Here is a 19105-nt window from a genome sequence, read left to right as displayed (position 1 = left end):
GAAGTTAGTTTAACTAATTTTAAATTTTGTTTAAAATTTTACTATGTAAAGTTAATGTGATCATGTAAAAATTTTTTAATGATAAATTAACTTTTATTTAAAATAAGTACCGATTAATTCGTCAACACGAATGGTTCTAATTGAAATCTATTAAAATTTAAAATATATCATTGACATATTGTACAAATTTTATTTAAAAATAATAAGTTTTAATCATAATTTTTTTGGACTGTTTTAATTATTGATTTAAGTTTTTTAGAAGAAAATTGTTTATTCAAATGTTGATATAAATTTTGCATTTAATTAGGTATAAATTTTTAAATTTTGTTCAAATCAAAAATTTGCCCGATGGTGTATGTATGAGTATGTATGAAACTCATAAATATCACTATCTTTTTAAATATATATATATATATATATAATATATTTGAGATAAAAATTTTAAAATACAATGCCACCACAACTACATATCAGATAATGGTTTAATTGAGATTCAACTTTCATTTGAAGTCATAAGCTACAACTCATTCGGCCTTAATAATTGGATCTACACACCATTCCACCATTTTTCTCTTGTTCCTCGGAGGCTCAATGGCTACATATGCTATAGAAAATCAAAATTGGAAAAGTACTGGAAATATCATAATTGAATTTAATAAAATATAACCAAGAGTAAGAAAAGATAGTGATTGATAAAAAAATATATATAGAACTTTGTAGTTATTTAATTATGAAATTCGTATAAAATCTTGTACACTGCAAAAAAATTGATTATTTAAGGTGGAGGCACCAATTAAAAGTTAGTGGCATTCGAATAACAAAAAGTGAGTTATTTATACACAAAGTGCAATACGTAGAAGAGTAATCCATTTAAGAGCTCCCTCTGTATAAAAGAATTAAATCATATGTCATTATTAAAGGCTCAAAATAATTAAGGATAGAATGCCAATGTTTTAACTCATTCTCTTAAATAAGTAAAAGAGATTACTTGTAAGGGCCCGAAAACTTAGGATAAAATAAATTTGAATTAAAGATACAAAAACGTATAATAATGTTAGGATTTACATTCCTTACACATAAATTTGAATACCCAATAGAGTTACGAAAATGTTCTTTTCATAGCAGTTCATAAAAAAATGAAATAAGCATATGAAAATAGTAAATAAATATTATAAGGAGATTAACCTCTATTAGTTCTTGATAGGATCCGGGGGATATCTACTCAAAATTCTTCTGCTGATTACGATCTAGATATTGATCTTCTTGATCTGAAATGGTTAATAGGGGTAAACTATACTAGTCCAATAAGAATATCACACTGTTCACCGATACAGAAACTACAGGTTGGTAAAAAAAAATATAAAATGACTAATAAACCTCTTAATTTAAGTAAGTTCATTTATCATAAGGAAAACTATTTATTGCATATTTACTATTATGAGATTTCTAAAATCGACCCATAAAGACAATAACTCAAATAACATTATGATTTCTTATACGAATGAGTAAGAACAACTTTCCTTTTCATCTACTTACCGGTACCTTTAGGGGTCAATAGGGATATCTCCTTATGCGTGAACCCAATATTTAAACTTATCAATTAACTGGCCGTCCCCATACTCCGTCTAGTATGAGTGCCAAAAATGTCATCCCTCGATACCTCATCCTGTATGAGGGTGAACCAGGCCGTCTCCATACCCTGTCCGATATAAACGCCAAAAATATTATCCCTCGATACCCCATCCGGTATGAGGTACCGTTCACGGTAGAGTTCTCTATGTACCCGGTCCGTCTACCATCTCCCAGGATATTTAGTATGTAACGATATCGGAAATCCAAAATGAAATATATAATAATTTAAGTGCGGAAGTGAAATCAAAGGTTAAAATTTACATCCCTTATACAAGAACTTAAAAGTATTAAACAAACATTACGGAATGAGTTCTCTAAAAGAAACATGAGAAATAAGAAAAATAATGGAAAATAGAAAGTATCTAGCATCTACTCGGAATCTTCTTGCATATCAGGCTTTGAAACTAGGTTCTCTTGATCTGAAATGATTAAATAAAGGTTGAGTTACAAGGATATCATACTATATCACTGGCACAGAAGCAAAGATTGGTATAAAATCAAAACAACTAATAGAGTACTAAATTTAGCAAATTCGTTTATCAATCATAAAATCATTTACAATACAATTACCATTGTGGAATTTATGAAAACAACCTATAGAGATAATAATATCATACAGATCATAACTTCATGCACAATTAGGAACGTAGAACATATCGTAAATTCATATTCATTAACAATAATCAAATCATAACCGTTTCTCGTTTCACCAGCCTACTAGTATCCATGGGGGTCCATAAGGGTATCTCCGCTACACGTGAACCATTTTCCTTAACAATCTCAATTACAAGACCGTCCCCATACCCCGTCCGGTATGAGCGCCAAGACATTAAACCTCAATACCCCGTCCAGTATGAGGGTGAAGCGGGTCGTCCCTATATCCCGTCCGGTATGAGCGCCAAATTACCAAGTCTCCATACCTCGTCCGATATGAGACAACGTTCACGGTAGGGTTCCCTATGAATCCGGTCCGTCCACCATCTCTCAGGATATCCAGTAAGGCTGTCATTCTATCTGTTTATTTGATTACACCCCTTTTCTATTTTTCCTTAGTCTCCATTATCAAAACAAATATAATCACATAAACAAATAAATATGCATTTGGTAATGCAATCATATCTAAAATTTCAAAATCAAACACTGGTCAGGTAAGGCAGTAATACATGTATTTAAACTAAAAAATAGATAAACCAGATATCATCATGCTTTTAGACTGTAAAATAAATCACAGATAACAAGGTCCGGTTCGAACTGCATTAGCAATCCGTAATTAATTATGCACCTCTATTTAATTTGTATAAAATACCAAATTATTATTTATTCAAACTTCAATTCTATGATAGGAAATAGGATGAGTGGTCTTTACTTGATTTGACGTCGAAAAACTAAATAGTTTACTGCGCCTACGGGCAGTCACTAGGTTCCCTGAATTTTTTTCTGGGAACTAAAATGCGCTTATGGTACCTACAAATGTCCCAAATAAACTCAAAAATTAGTCTCAGGGCCTACTCGACCAATTTTGAAAATTAGGCATGGCGGCTTCACCTTGCTCCAACGACGGCGTCGCCACCCGCGGTTGCGGTCCGCCTCGAGTCAGCCGTTTTCGGCAGTTTTTGGCCAAATTCGATCGATTTTACATCGATTCCTACGAGCACACACCCTTAAGGGCCTCGGTGGGCCGAAAAAATACGAAAAACCAAAACTCACTGGCGGTGGGGCTCTCCAGTGCGACGGCTCCTCCGGCTCACGTTGCGGTTGGGTGTTTCGTTTCAGTCAATATGTAGAGAAGAAAACAGTGATCACAATGGTGGAAAAATTACACGAAACGGGAATCGAGAAGGGCGTCATCGAACGCGGTTTGTAAAATTTCCTGCGGCGGTGCCACCAGGCTTCGACGGTATTTTTTCAACCAATTGGCCTGTTCTTTCACTCCAATTTGGTCATGGCTAGGCTTAAAATTGAATTTCTTGCAAAAGAGGAAACTATTACCTTTTTTGGCTGTCGAAAAGGGTTTCAGTGCTGCGGGGGGTTACGACGGCTGGGTTATCTTCTCCGGTGAGGGGTTATGGCGGTTAGGATTAGGATTTAGGTGCGGATTGGGTTATTTATACCCATCCACTTTTGATATGGGTCGTCCATCGCTTTTGATCTGGACCATCTGATCGTGATTAAATAGGGGGTGAATATGGACCGTTCATCGCGATCCAATCTAGGCCATTCGTGCGCCATTCACTATGGGTCGTCTGTGCGCACGGGATCATACCTCAACCATTCAATTGCGCGCACGTGGATCGCCCACGTGGCTCTTTTCGCGTCAGTGCCTCTGCCACATGGCGTGTCCTAGGTGGTTGGGGCTGCTGACCGAGCGTCTGACGTGGCGCAATTTTTCTAAATTATATTTTTACATCTGGTTTTTTATTTTTCTTTCAAAAATACCCCCAGAACTTAAATTTTCACCCTTTTTTTTCAAAATTATTTTCAATTTAATCCTTTATCAATTTACTCAATTTTTTCATTAAAATAAAATAAAATAAAATAAAATAAGTAATCAAAAAATTATATTTATTAATAATAAAAAAATAAAAATAAATAAAAATAAAAGCTTTAGGTGGGTGTTACATAGTAAGACAACTATTTATTAATTCACATCATCAAGCAATTTTCCATTTGTATATTAATTTTATGTCTCACAATCAACCGTAAATCACGCAAAACAACCGATATATATATTAAGAAAACACAACTGAATTATTTAACTATTTTAATATATTATCATGCATTTAAAGTTGAACAAGCAAATAACTAACAGGAAATAGGGTGAGAGATTCTTACCCGAATCGGTGTCTGAAATACCCTACTTTCTACCGCACCTCCTGACGGTCATCAAATTTTCTGAATTTTCTCGCATAGATTAAATACGCTCCACTTACCTAAAAAATATCCCCAAAATAAAAAATCGGTGTTAAAAATTCCTTCAGGCCAATTTCGAAATTTCAGCACGGTGCCGCTGCAGTGCTCTAACGACAGCACCGCCACCCGCAGAGACAGTTTACCTTGGCCTGGCTGTTTTTGGCCAGTTTCTACTGACTTTACACATATCCATGTAAAAAAATACGTTAGGAAGTCTCGGTTGGCCTAAAAAATTATGAAATTGAAACTTATTGATGGTGGGGTTTTCAGGTGCAGCGGCTCTGCCGACTTTCCTTCGATCAACCTACTAAAAAAAAAAGATGAGCACAACAATGGAAAAATTGCATAAAACGAGAACCTGGAAGGGGCTCATTTGAAAAGATTGCGGGTTTTGGGCTGGGGTGGCCCTGCCGGGCTTTGCTTGAAGTTTTTGGCTTATCCACCATTTGTTTTGCTCTGATATGGCCACAGGGAGGCTCAAAATCGAATTCTGAGAGAGTATGAGAATTTTTACCTTTTTGGCGGTCGGAGGTGGCTCTGTTGCGGCGGAAGTCAGCAATCGACTTCCTTCTCCAGCGTCTGGTCCTTCTTCTCCAGCATGGGGGCTAGCAGCTAGGGTTTGGGTTCTGTGTGATGCGAAATATTTATACTCATCCTGTGTTAATCTGGACTGTCCATCGCGATCGATCTCATCTGTCCGATCGCATCTATGGAGAAAACCAATCTGGACTGTTCATCACGTTTGATCTCAACCGTTTAATAGTACCTAAAGGAGAAACAGATTCAGACCGTTCACGCTTGTGGGATCAATCCTGGGCCATCCAATCGCAGGGCATATGGATTGCCAGCGTGACTTCCCGCGTGGTGTCGACATCACCACACTTGGTCACGCGGCGTGCTCTGGTTCATCGAGGCTGCTGATTGGGTAGTCTTACGTGGTCGAACTTTTTTATTTATACTTTGGCCCTCTGTTTTTAATTTTTCTTTCAAAAACATCCCATGAATCCAAATTTTTACCCCTTCTTCCTAAAATTATTTTCAATTTCGTCATTAATTCATATTTTCTAAAAAATTTAATGAAATTAAAATAAAATAAATTTTTTTAATTATTATATATATTCATAATCCATAAAAATTATCCCGGACCAATTTTTGAGCCCGGGTGTTACATAAGTAATTTATCCGTTGTTTTCAAAATTTAAAAAGAAGTTTCATAAAATATTATTATTTTAAATTATTAATATTAATATTATTATTCGAATGAAGCTTGAATGAAATAGAATGAACAATATCTACGATTAATCTATTTATCTAGGGTGAAAATACAATATTTATGCAAAAATAAGTGAGAACATACCTTGTTTCCCTTGGAGAGACGAAACCCTAGCAGCTTGAAGAAGAAAAACTCCCTTTAAGGTTTCTGTGAAAAAAGTGTCGAAGAAGCCAATCGGCAGTGGGAAGAGAAGAATTTATATCTGACAAGAAAAGGTTGCACATACGCCTCCAAGCACTAAAGCACAACATGCCCATTAAAAGAAACATCCCATTTCGGGCTATAATGCATATATAATACATGGACCCAAAAAATGACCTGAGATAAATTTTTTTCTCTTTAATTTTTAATTTAAAATATTTGATTAATTAAATTTATATTTATTTAAATAAAATTTTGAGAAAAAATAAATTAGGAATGAGATTGAAAATAATTTTTTCCTTTTTAGGCGCGATCGGACGGTCGAGAATAATCGCGATGGATGGCCCAGATTCGTTTCTTCCTTATGCGCAATCAAACAAAAGATATCAATCAAGATAGACGGTTTAGATCAATGCGAAATTTTTATAAATACTTCGCATCACACGGGAACATAACCTCTAGCTACCAACCCCCCACCGGAGAAGAAGAACCAAACACCGAAGAAGGAGACCGACCGCCGTCATGCCAGAGCCACCACCGACCACTAAAAGAAGTAAAAAAAATTTTACCTGCTCAGAATTCAATTTCGAGTACCTCTGTAGCCAAATCCGAGCAAGAAAAATGGCAGGTAAACTAGAAACCGCGGGTCAAGCCCGACAAATTGGGCCAAAACTCTCCTGAAAGCATGATGGACGAAGGCCGAAAGGCAAAGAAGTTTGAGTAGGGGTCTCCGTCCTAATATTAAACAGCAACTATATGTATTCGAGCTCAACACTTAGTCAGTAGTTTTGGCCAAGGCACAGCTGATAGAAAGGAACCTCCTTATCTTTCCTCCAGTAGTGGGCATCCCTAGGCCCTTGGTCTTATATCGTAGGTCAGCACCTACTGCACTGAACCAATAGAACAAGAGATCTAGGCCCGTGACTTAAGCTCCTCCTCAGGCCCTGACAATAGGACGCAGTAAGACTTGTCACTATTGTGGTAAGGACCATGGGGACCGATCTTTCTATCGCCTCAATAATACCTACTGCTTATACATAAGTGCTCGACACTACCCGAAAGAGCGCCTGCAGAATCAAAATCAGGCCAGACCCTCACCCAGTAGGATGTTGAAGTTAATTCAGACGTGATACATGATATGTACACAATTTGCAGCCACCTTGCACATATTTTAATTGATACTAGTGTTACACATTCTTTTGTTTCACATATTTTTACAAAAAATTTAAATATGTCACCTGAAAGCCTTGATTCTGTGTTGTTTGTGTCTACACTTGGAAATGAAACACTATTAAAAAATGTCATATACAAGGCTCGTATAATAGAAATAGCAGGTAAAAATTGAATGTAGATCTAATAGTACTGGACACGAGAGATTTTGATGTAATTCTGGGAATGAACTGGTTAGGAGCGTATCACGCTACAGTAGATTATTTTCATGAAAAGTTTGTATTAAAAAATTAATAAAAATTTTAAATATTATTAACCCATGATAACAACATTATTTATCAGATGCCTTAACTCAGCTCTTTTTTTCTACGTTAGGCAAAGTTAAGAAAGAAATTTGCATTCAAGATATTCTTGTGGTCTGAGATTTTCCAAACATATTTCCTAATAAACTACCAGTACTACCAGTAGGTTGAGAAGTTGCATTTACTATAGATCTTCAGCCTGACACCCAGCTCATCTCGGTTACCCCCTATCGAATGAATCGTGTTGAGATGGAAGAACTGAGAAAACAGATCAAGGAATTGCAGGACAATATATTCATCCGACACAATATATCTCCCTAGGGTGCTAGAGTCACATTCGAGAGAAAAAGTGATAGGTCTTTGAGGTTGTGTATTGACTATCGGGAATTGAACAAGATCATCTTTAAGAACAAATACATCCTTCCCAAGATTAATGATCTTTTCAATCAGTTACAGGGTGCTCAGGTTTTTTCCAAGATTGATCTACGTTCGAGTTACCATCAAGTAAAGATCAAGGCAGAAGACATTTCTGACACGATCTTCAAAATCTGATATGAGCACTATAAGTTTCTGGTCATGTCATTTGGATTAACCAATACACTTGTCATCTTTATGGACTTGATGAACATGGCCTTCAGATCGTTTTTAGATCAGTTCATCATAGTATTTATTGATGATATTATATTCTATTTAAAGAGCAGAGAGGAATACATTCATCATCTGACTCAGCTCTGATAGGTTCTAAAGAAAAAGAAACTATATACGAAGCTGAGTAAGTGTGAGTTTTGGCTAGAGCAAACTTCCTTCTTATGGCACATAATGTCAAAGGATGGGGTGTCAGTGAATCCCAAGAAGGTTGATGCAGTAATGGGTTGAAAGCAGTTGACTTTGGTTAAGGAAGTTTGAAGCTTTTTGGGCATAATAGGTTATTACCATAAGTTGTAGAAAGGTTTTCAAGCTTAGCCGCCCCCCTGACCCAACTTACAAAGAAAAACATCAAGTTTGAGTGGAATGATAAATGTGAAATGAGCTTTACAGAACTCAAGAAACAATTGACTACCGCATCAGTTTTAGCTCTACTAAATAGGATATGTGGATATACAGTATACAGTGATATATCCTACCAAGGATTGAGTTGCGTTCTAATTCAGCATGAAAATGTTATAACTTATGGGTCTAGACAGTTGAAAACTCATAAAAAGAATTATCTCTCACCCATGACTTGGAACTTGCTGTCATTATTCATATCTTGAAGACCTAATGCCACTACTTGTATGGGGAGATATTTGAAATTTATACAAACCATAAGAGTTTAAAATATATATTCACATAGAAGGATCTCAACATTCGTCAGATGTATTGGATAGAGCTCTTCAAGGAGTACAATTGTGAGATCTTTTATCACCCGGTTAAGGGTAATATGGTAGTCAATGCTCTCAATTGGAAGAGTGCAAGTATGTTGGCTCACACAATAGTTTCTGAATGTAGGGTAATAAAGACTACACAGCAAATACAACTCCAATATTTAAAAAGAGTCACATGTCTAGCCCATCTAGTAGTATAACCCGAATTGATTTAGAGAATAAAGGAAGCTCAACTAACTGATCTCACTCTAGCAGCTCTCAGAAAGGATATAAAATATAGTTTAAATTTAAAATTCTAAATCTCTGCCGATGGATTGCTCAGATTCCAGGACAAGTTATGTATTTCAAATGACAGTGAACTAAAAAATGATATTATGACAGAGGCTCGTAGTGCAAGGTTTACATGCATCTTTAGAAGTACTAAAATGTATCAAAACATGCGACCCTAATTCTGGTGGAATGGGATGAAAAGGAAAATTATTGACTTCGTCTCCAAGTGCCTTGTATGTCAACAGATCAAAGTAGAATATCAACGCTCAGGCGGGTTACTTCAACCATTAGCAATCTCATAGTAGAAATGAGAATATATCACCATGAATTTTATAATAGGGTTACTTAGGATACACTCGAAGCATGACGCAACCTAGGTAATTGTTGACCGACTCACTAAGTCTTCTCATTTCTTGGCCATCAGAATGACTGACCCATTGACCAGTTAACTAGAATCTATATTCAGGAGATAGTCATGCTACATGTAGTTTCATTGATAGTGGTATCAGATAGGGATCCTAGGTTCACCTCTCGATTTTGGACAAATTTTCAACAAGTAATGGGGACGAAACTATCCCTTAGCACAACATTCCACCCTTAAACAGATTGACAAGCATAACGAACCATTCGTATACTGGAGGATATGCTCAGGACTTGTGTTCTAAACTTCGGAAGGCATTTGGATGACCATCTACCCCTGATAGAGTTTGCCTACAATAACAATTATCAGATGAGTATTGACATGGCTCCGTATGAGGCATTGTATAGCTGACCCTATAGGTCGTCGATCTACTAGAAAGAGGTGGGTGATAGGAAGTTGATTAGTCCAGACCTTGTAAATGAGACCATAATGAAGATAATTAAAATCATAAAAAATATCAAGACAGCCCAGACTATACAGAAAAGTTATACGAACACCCGAATGAGAAATTTAGAATTTGAGAAGGGTGTTCGAATGTTCCTTAAGGTCACCCCCTTTAAGGGTATCACCAAGTTTGGGAAGAGGGGGAAGTTGAACCCCTGGTTCATCGGATCATTTAAGATATTGGACATGATTGGAACATCCGCTTACAGGCTAGCACTACCTCAAGAATTATTCAGAGTTCATAATATATTTCATGTGTTAATACTACTCAAGTACAACCCGGACTCCTCACATGTCTTGTCTTATGAGTCACTTCCATTCCAAGAGGATTTATCATACGAGAAGGTATTGGTTGGTATTTTGGACCAAAAGAACAGAGTGCTTCGCAATAGAGAAATTTCCTTCAGCAAAGTCCTATGAAAGAATCACTCGTAGGACGAGACCACTTGGGAGCTGAAATCAGACTTCAAGACTCACTACCCTCAATTATTTAACTATTGAGATATCAGCAAATTTGAGGAACCAAATTTTATTAAGAAATGGAGAATTGTAACACCTGAGCTAAGAATTTAGGCCCGGGATAATCAAATTATATTAATAAATAATTTAAGAAATTTTAATTTTTTAATTTTTAATTGAAATTTTGAAGAAAATTATGTTTTATATATATTTGAAAATAATTTTCAAAAGTTATGGCCAAACTAAAAATAAGAAAGGACCTATTTGAAAAGAAATCTAAAAAATTAAAACAAAAGTGAAAATAACATAATTGTGGCCACGTGGATTGCCACATCAGTAGTGCGGTCGGTCATCGTGCGCCACGTGGCAGACACGCGGACACGTATCCACACGGAAAGTCACAGGAGCGATTTGTGTGGCAACCGATTCGACGGCCCAGATCTACTCCCGCGCGCACGGATAACCCAGATTCATTTCTCCTTTAGACCCGATCGAACGACCCTGATTTTATCCGATCATACGGTCCAAATTCATTCCCTAGATAGGATTGATCTAAAGGTTGAGAACGGACCACGTCTCCTCGAACGGATAGTCCGAATTGAATGAAGATGAGTGTTTAAACTCCTCTTCCACAAGAAACCCTAACCCTAACTGTCAAGAGGGAATCAGAGATGAAGAAGAGGGGCGGCCGAAAGTGAACCAGTCACCGGAGAAGAAGACCGATCGCCATCGTCACCGCACTGGAGTTCGTTGCTAGTGCCGGTAGGTGAGTTTTTCTTCCATTTCACTTCACAATTCAATTCTAAGCCTCTCTAACCCCATATAGGCGTAGAAAAACCAAAAGGGATGCAAAAAATTGAGAGTGGAGCTCGGCTGATTCGCCGCACTCGCGACTCAAAACCCCTTCGATGAGCTTAAATTCCCTTTTAATTTTCTTCCATCTTCTGACCATTGGATTCCTGACTCTTTTCTAGTACAGGACAACCAAAAAGAACCTCTGCCCCCGTGAGAAGAATGGTAAACCTCTTCACTAGAAAACCCCCCTAACCGGTAATGCTTCAATTTTTTCTTTTTTCGACCAACAAAGACCACCTAACCTCGGGTTTTGCAGGTTTTTACTGAAGACCGACTGAAACCAGCCAGACCGAGTGGAAGCACCACCATAGGTGGCAGAGTCGGTGCTGGAGCACGGTGGCAGCGTCATGCCAAAATCCTAAACCGGCCCAAAAAATTTTAAAATCCTTATTTTTAGCTTTTTTGGATATTTTAGGATATGTGACGCGTGTTTTCGATTTTTACAAAAAAAAACTCAAGAAATCCAGGAACTGCTGGGAAGTGCAGTGAAAAAGACGGTATTTCGAACGTCGATCCGGAGTAAGAATCCCTTATCCTTTCTCCCATTACGGTTAATTAAAGTTTAAATAATAATTAAATGGTGAAATTTATAAATATTGATAATCTTTTATTAATTAAATATAGATCACCGATGGAGCTAGTAACTTATTAGTGTATAGTTTATATGTGTTATCTATTTATTCATATACTGCATAAATTGCTTACTATTATATCATGTGCGTTAATTTATTGATTTTAATTGTTTTTTTGGTTTATTAGTTTATCTACTAACTTTACCCCTATCTGTTAACTGGTTGAAAATAAATATCCTGACTATGCCTCTCTTAGTTATTAAAGTATTAAATTGTATTGTCTGCTTAATTGTTGTTCTATTGTTCTAAAATTATGAAATAAGATTGTTGTACATAATGGATGGCTGGTTGATGATGAGGATATGTATGTAAAAGGCTTACCTGGTGTCATGGAAAAGGGTGTATGGACCCGGTGCATAGGACAACCTTACATGTACGTTATGTAACACTCATGCCTGAAAATTTGGCCCGGGATAATTTTTTAATTTATAAAAATATATATATAAATAGTTAAATCTTTAATTTAATTTAATTTTTCTTAAACTTTTGAGAAAAATGAATTAATGATGAAATTGAAAACAATTCTGGAAAAAAATAATGAAATTGTGAACAAGTGGTGTTTTTGAAAGAAAATTTTAAAACAAGGGGTAAACTTACAAAATGGAAAAGTTTTGCCATGTGGGACAGTTCGGTCAGCAGCCACGACGAGTCGAAACGTGCTGCATGGCGTACACGCTGACATCGTCTTCACGCAGGAGGCCACGTAGGCAATCCGCTTGCCTAGGCAATTTGATGGCCCAGATCGTATCTCGCATGCACGAAGGGCCCAGATACATTCCCTCTTCAGACATGATAAGATGGATGAGATTGATCGTAATGGACAATTCATATTTGCTTATGCAATCGAGCTAAACAAGCAACGATCAGACGACTCTCTACGCTCCATATCGACACGGATAAACGACCAGGATTAGAGAAAATAGAGGTATTTAAACCTCTTTTCAGTCGGCCCTGAAACCCCAGCCGACACCCAATTAGAGAAGAAGAAGAAGGAGGGCGGTCGAAGGGAAGGCCAGCTGTTGTAGGGATGTCATCACTGCAGTATCCGAGCCACCACCGCCCGTTAAGAGAGGTAATTTTTTTTTTCGCTCGAAATTCAATCTCGAGTCTCCTTATGGCCATATCAGACCCAAAGGGCCAACGGAAGAGTTGGAAACTATGGGCAAAGCCCAACCGAGCTGCCGCAGCCAAAAACCCAAAACCCTCTCCAATGAACTCCTCCATGTTTTCCTTTTCATGTGATTTTTTTATCATTGTGTTCTTCGTCTTTTTTTGGTGTAGGTTAGCCAAAATGGAACTTTGGCCGTGAAGGAGGACTAGCGAAGCTGCCGCACCCGGAGACCTTGCACCGGTAGGATTTCGATTTTTTATATTGTTGGACCAATTGAGGCCTCCTAACTTGGTTTTGGCAGGTTTACGTACAAAATCGACTTAAATTGACCAGACCGAGACGAACTGCCACCATGGACAGTAGAGCCGATGCCGTAACACGGCGATGCCACCGTGTCAGAATCCTAAAATTGGCCATAAATGTTTTAAAATGCCTATTTTGGTCTTTTGAGGTATTTTTGGATATGTGACAAGTGTTTGAATTTTTGCATAAAAAATTTTGAAAATCCGGGGATCACTAGAAGGCACAGTAAAAAATATAGTACTTCAAACACCGATCCGAATAAGAATCCCTCACCTTTTTTTCTGTTATGGTAAATTAAATTTCAATAATCAATAATGCTGTGTTTGTAAAAATTAATGTTAAATTAATTACAGGTCACTAGTGGAGCTAGAACCGATCAGTGTATATTTACTCTAGTTTATTGCTTATTTTCTCCTATACTGCCTAAAATACTTACCATTATATTGTGTGCGTTAAATTGCTAATTTTAATTGTTTTCTCAGTTATTTAGTTTACTTAACTGCATAGCCCTCATTTGTTAGTTTGTTTTGGTAATAAATGTTCTAATTATGTTTTCTTGATTTATGTACCATCTCTTTGTATGACTTATTGCTGATTTATCAATATGGAATGTTGATATTTAATGGGTGATTGATTAATGGTGTGAATCTATGTATGAGAGGCTTACTAGGTACCCTAAAAAAGGGTGGACGGACCTGGTATATAGAAAAAAATCCTACCGTGTACATTACCTCAGTCGGACATGGCTAATAAGTCTCATACCAGAAAGGTTTGGGAGATATAATTTACTCTCATACCGGACGAGATATCAAGGCGATAGTATGTTTGACGTCCATTACTGGACAGGGTATGAGGACGGTTGGTTAATAGATAAATTTAGTTATTGGGTTCATGCGTAGGGAGACATTCTTATGGAACCCCAGAGGTACCGGTGAACAGGTAAAAAGGTAAGTTGTTATTCTTGCTCCCTAGATATGAAATCACAATATTATTTGAGTTATTGTCTTCATAGGTCGATTTTGGAAACTTATAATGGCAAGTATGGAATGGAAGGTTTTATGTTAAATGAATTTACATAAACTAATGACTCTATTAGTTGTTTTATAATTTTTATCAACCTTCAGTTTTTCGTATTTGTTATTAGTGTGATATTCTTACTGGGGTAATGTAACCCATCCCCTTATTTAACCATTTCATATCAAGAAAACCAAGATCTAGATCCTGAACAGAATGAGGGTTGCGAGTAAAGATTACCTCCCAGACCCCATCAAAGTTGCCAGTGGGCTTTAACCCCATAGGATTTTAGTTTCATTTCTGTTTATATTGCTTTAGTTTTTTTAAAAGGGACAATTTCGTAACCCTATTAGGCATCCTAATTTACTGTGTAAGAAATATAAACCTTAAATTATTATTTATTTATGTATATTTCAATATATATTCTTTTCTTTAAAGTTTTGGGTCTTTACACGTTACCTCAATCATACGAGACTGAGAAGTTTCATACCGGAAAGGGTTGAGAAGTATTTGTTCACCCTCATGCCGGATGAGATATTACGGCGGTGGTACGTTTGACACCCATTACCGGATAAGGTATGAGGACGACCGGTTAATTAATAGATTAGATATTGGGTCTACAAGTAGTGGAAACTCCTATAGACCCTTAGAGATACCGGTAAGTAAGTAAAAATATAAAGTTTGATTATTATTGATTTCTTAATATGTCTAACGGATTGCTATTGTATCTGGGAACCTGAAAGGTGAGTATGAAACTGATGTTTTTTTTAAAAAAATTAAATTAAATGAATCTATCTAAAAATGAATTAGCTCCATTAGTTTTGCAATTTTTACCAACATTTGATTATACATATCAGTTGTAAAGTGTTGATATTCTTACTAGTTTAATATAGTTCATTCCACTTATTTAACCATTTAAGATCAGGACGATCAAGATTTAGATTCTGAACAGTAAAAAAGTTACCGGTTTAAGGTTGCCTTCCGTTTTTCACCAATTGTGCTGCGGAAGTCAACCCTATAAGTTTTTAGTTGCATTTTTCTTTTTATTATTTTAATTTTCTTCAAGTGACATTTTCATAACTCTATTAGACATTCTTTTTAAACTATGTAAGGAATGTAAACATTAAATTCTTAATTGTTTCTGCTAATACTTTATTAATTCAATATTATTATTCAATTAAATGTTGGGCTGTTACAAAGTTTAAGCATGGTATTCAAATAGTAATGTATAAGGTATAAAAAATTGAGTATTTATTTAAATGTGGTTTTAAGATGGTAGAAAACAAGTATCATATTCATAAATTTTGAATTTTTGTTTTTTTTTTAATAAATTAACTATTACTTGATAATCTTTAAGTATCTTTTTAAAATTAATAATATATATTTAAATAAAATAATGTAAATAATAAAGTACTTATAACAAATATATATTTAAAAATCTTATATCAATAACATCTTTAAAACCATATATATATTTAAAAATCTTATATCAAACAACTTGAAATATATTTATTTCAAGAAATCTCCAATACCATGTTATAAAATAATTTAACACAATTATAATATAGAAAAATATTAATAAATTTTAATACAAATATAAAAATGATTTTTAATATTCACTAATCTATCAACATCATCAAATAACACTCTGCGCTCCAGAACGCCATTTGTTTCCCAAATCCCGTGTTCGTGTACCCACCAATCGCTCTCCTAAGAAAAGTCATCTGCCACGTGGACCTCATTTTGCCTAATCAAACTATTAGTTTATTTAAATTCAAAATTATTTATACAATCATGTATATTAACCGTTGACGTGGACCAATCATGTTTCTCCACTTCGAAATGCAATATCGGCCTTTCTTTATTTTTTTGAATAATTTATTATTTCCATCATATGAATTATCACTTCAAACAAACAATTATTGACCAAAAAATCTGCCCATATCCGGTCACAAGTGACTTGGCATGCTACTTATGCGGGACCCATATTGCTACGTGGCACCCAAATGTAGATCCATTTCCCAAAAACCTTGCCGTTTCAACTACAACGAAACAAAGTTTTGGTCTCTTCAAAACCCCACCTCACTCTCCCTACCACATGTTTTCAAATGACTATACACGTGTCACTTTTTTAGGAGAGCATCAAAACGACCGCCTCAATATTCTGAAACGTACCGTTTTATTCCTTTCACCATTTATAAGTACCAAGCCATAACACGATTCGATTTGGGTTTGGATTTGGATTTGGATTTGGATTTGGATTGTTCCTCTCCCTCTCTTTATCGTCTTCTTCCCTGGATTCAACTTATCAGAATGACAGTGAACACAACCAAACAAACTCAAGATCGCGTCTCTCACCCCGATCTTGAACAGAAGGCCACTGAGTTATTAACACCGCCGGAGCACACAGCCGGTGAATTTACCGAGAAGATCGTCGGGAAGGTTTCGGAAGAAATGGAAACGGAAAGCGGAAGATCGTCAGATGAGGAGTCTCCAAAATCGGTGGGGAAATGGAGGAAGGAATGCGTACACAGCCAGGTTTTGAGGATCATAGAGGAAGACTCGCATCTTGGTGAAGATAAGGTTGCCAATTGTGGAGTCGCTGTTTATTGCAATCATCATGATAAGCATTGTTACCATCAGAGGTATCATCGTGTAGATTTGGTGCTCTTAGCTAGGCCTATGTTGCCTTGCTCGCCTCTCAGCGGCAAGACCGACAGCACTACCGTCAAGGCATTGCAGTGAAACTTAAATCAATCAGGGTTAGCTTCCTTCTTTTGTCAATTTTCTCAGTTTTTTTTTTTTTTTTTTTGCGTTAAAGATCGCTGATCAATCCAGCGATGATTGTGAATATTTTCTAAGACTTGCTATCTGTTCTTATTTTATCAATTTATTGTTTCCTTTGGTTTTGGGAAGAGAGATTATCATATGTTTCGATGCTCAGAGAGTTGACGCGATCTTATTCTTTCGAAGTTTCGTTATTCGTAACATAAAGAAGATTCGAATGTTTTCATAAAAATTATTATCAGCCTTTGATATTATTCGTGAGAAATAAGCAAAAGATTGGGATCTATTTTCCATATCTTCCCTTTCCTTCTTGATTCAACTTGATAGGGTCAAAGAATTTTCTATTTTCACACGTTTTCCCTCCATCATCTTTTCGTGTTCCCACTAAAATATTTTACGATGCGTGAATAGTACTCCACCAGATTAAAAACCATGATCATTTTACCCACCCAAAGAATTACCATGACAAGTTTCTTTTTGTAAGCTTTTAACCATAGAAAAGCACCGACTTATAAGATTTGGTAAAGAGTATTAATGTATAGCGACTGATATGCGAATGGTTTGTTTTGACAGGAGACATTGTAGTTGGACAAAGCTGGATATTTGGTCTTTTTTCTTTTTTTTTTTTTTTGTAGGCTTCGATTAGCTTCTTTGTAGAACTAAGTAGAATAGATGAGTATTCTACTTTCAAATCCTGATGAATGTACATATAGTCAGGGATTACTACTATACTTGAAGAAGCTGATGTGAAGTCTATCTCTTTACGTGAAAACCTATATATATATATACACACACACAAACACGCATACACACCGCAGAATAACAAGCAGCTCTCAAATGAAAAAACAAAATATGTATATCAAAATCCAACTGGGAAACTTCAAATTTAGAAATTCGTTCAAATCATTATTGGCGTCTCTAGGTTTAGATTTCTTTTAATTGAAAAAGCTATTGTAATTATTCCAATTACTTAAAAAACGTAATAAACTTGAGGTATTTTACCTAATGAATTAAACATTATAAAAACATACATTCAATGAAGTTATAAGAATTTTTAACTTGTATTTTTGGTCTCTAGTTTAAGAATCTGAGCTAATTTGAAGTTGCCTTTAGTGGTGAGGTATCTTTTTTCTATTTGGAAAATAATTAATTTGGTAATGAGTTGGTGTTTTCATCAAATTAATATGTTCATGTAAAAGCTGGTCGGTTGGTGCACCTCACCGAACCACAATTAGAGCTGGCTACTTGGACTATAGAATCGTAGGCTGAACCAATTACAAGTTTTGCTGATGAGTCTCAACTCACAAAATTAGGAATGAAGATGAGCAAATCTTAGACTTGGTTTTTTTTCCTTCTCTTTTAACTACTGAATTTTGGCTCAGCCATCGTTTGAGTTTTTATTCACGTTAAAGATTTGTTACTGCTGATACTCCATGGAGAGGCATGACAAAATGTTAATTCATGCTTTAACGATATGGTGCATTAAAGAATGGTGGCTGCATATGGTAGCTGCACCATGATCTGCTATATTTTTTTTTTCGTAATTATTATACATATTTATTCTAAATTAAATGATTTATATGAAAATATTACTAAATGAGTAGTATAAATTACATTTTAATTCTTTTATTATATAAGCTAAAATTGTTTTTTTTTTTTTTTTTGTGTAAGTTATTACTTTTGTTTCTAAAATTGTAATGAAGTATTATTTTTTCTAGTGTAATTATTTTAGTCAGGGGACTTTAACTCAGCAGTTATCTCTATTTTTATTCATGTTAGAAGTTTCAATTTCAACTTTTGCTTAGCACAAGATAATTATGTATTATGTTGTATTCAAAAAATGTTTTAAAATAATAAATATTATTTAAGAAATTAATAAAGAAATTTATATTTTACTTTTAAATTTAATTAAATATATGAACTTTTAACGGTGGCAATAATTTTAAATATATATATATATATATATATATATAAATTTAGATTGGGTGGCCTTGAATTGCATTAAAATTTTAGTTGA

General features: G+C 35.4%; 1 protein-coding gene across 1 annotated transcript; it reads left to right on the top strand.

Annotated features, from left to right (window-relative positions):
• The first annotated feature begins 16510 nt into the window (after positions 1 to 16510).
• Positions 16511 to 18460, top strand: LOC110820254 (uncharacterized). The gene is made up of 2 exons (XM_022049682.2): positions 16511 to 17063; positions 17662 to 18460. The coding sequence occupies exon 1, from the start codon at positions 16615 to 16617 to the stop codon at positions 17044 to 17046; it is 432 nt and encodes a 143-aa protein (XP_021905374.1). The 5' UTR covers positions 16511 to 16614; the 3' UTR covers positions 17047 to 17063; positions 17662 to 18460.
• The last annotated feature ends 645 nt before the right edge of the window (positions 18461 to 19105 follow it).

The sequence above is a fragment of the Carica papaya genome, chromosome 1 (genome assembly GCF_054855325.1).
Source record: "Carica papaya isolate Zhongbai chromosome 1, ASM5485532v1, whole genome shotgun sequence".
In the NCBI taxonomy this organism is placed as follows: Eukaryota; Viridiplantae; Streptophyta; class Magnoliopsida; order Brassicales; family Caricaceae; genus Carica; species Carica papaya.
Note: the sequence above shows the minus strand (reverse complement) of the source record. Positions and strands in the feature narration are given on the sequence as shown.

Excerpts from the sequence above, each read along its gene's own strand:
- LOC110820254 (XM_022049682.2), top strand. The coding sequence starts at position 16,615 with ATGACAGTGAACACAACCAAACAAACTCAAGATCGCGTCTCTCACCCC.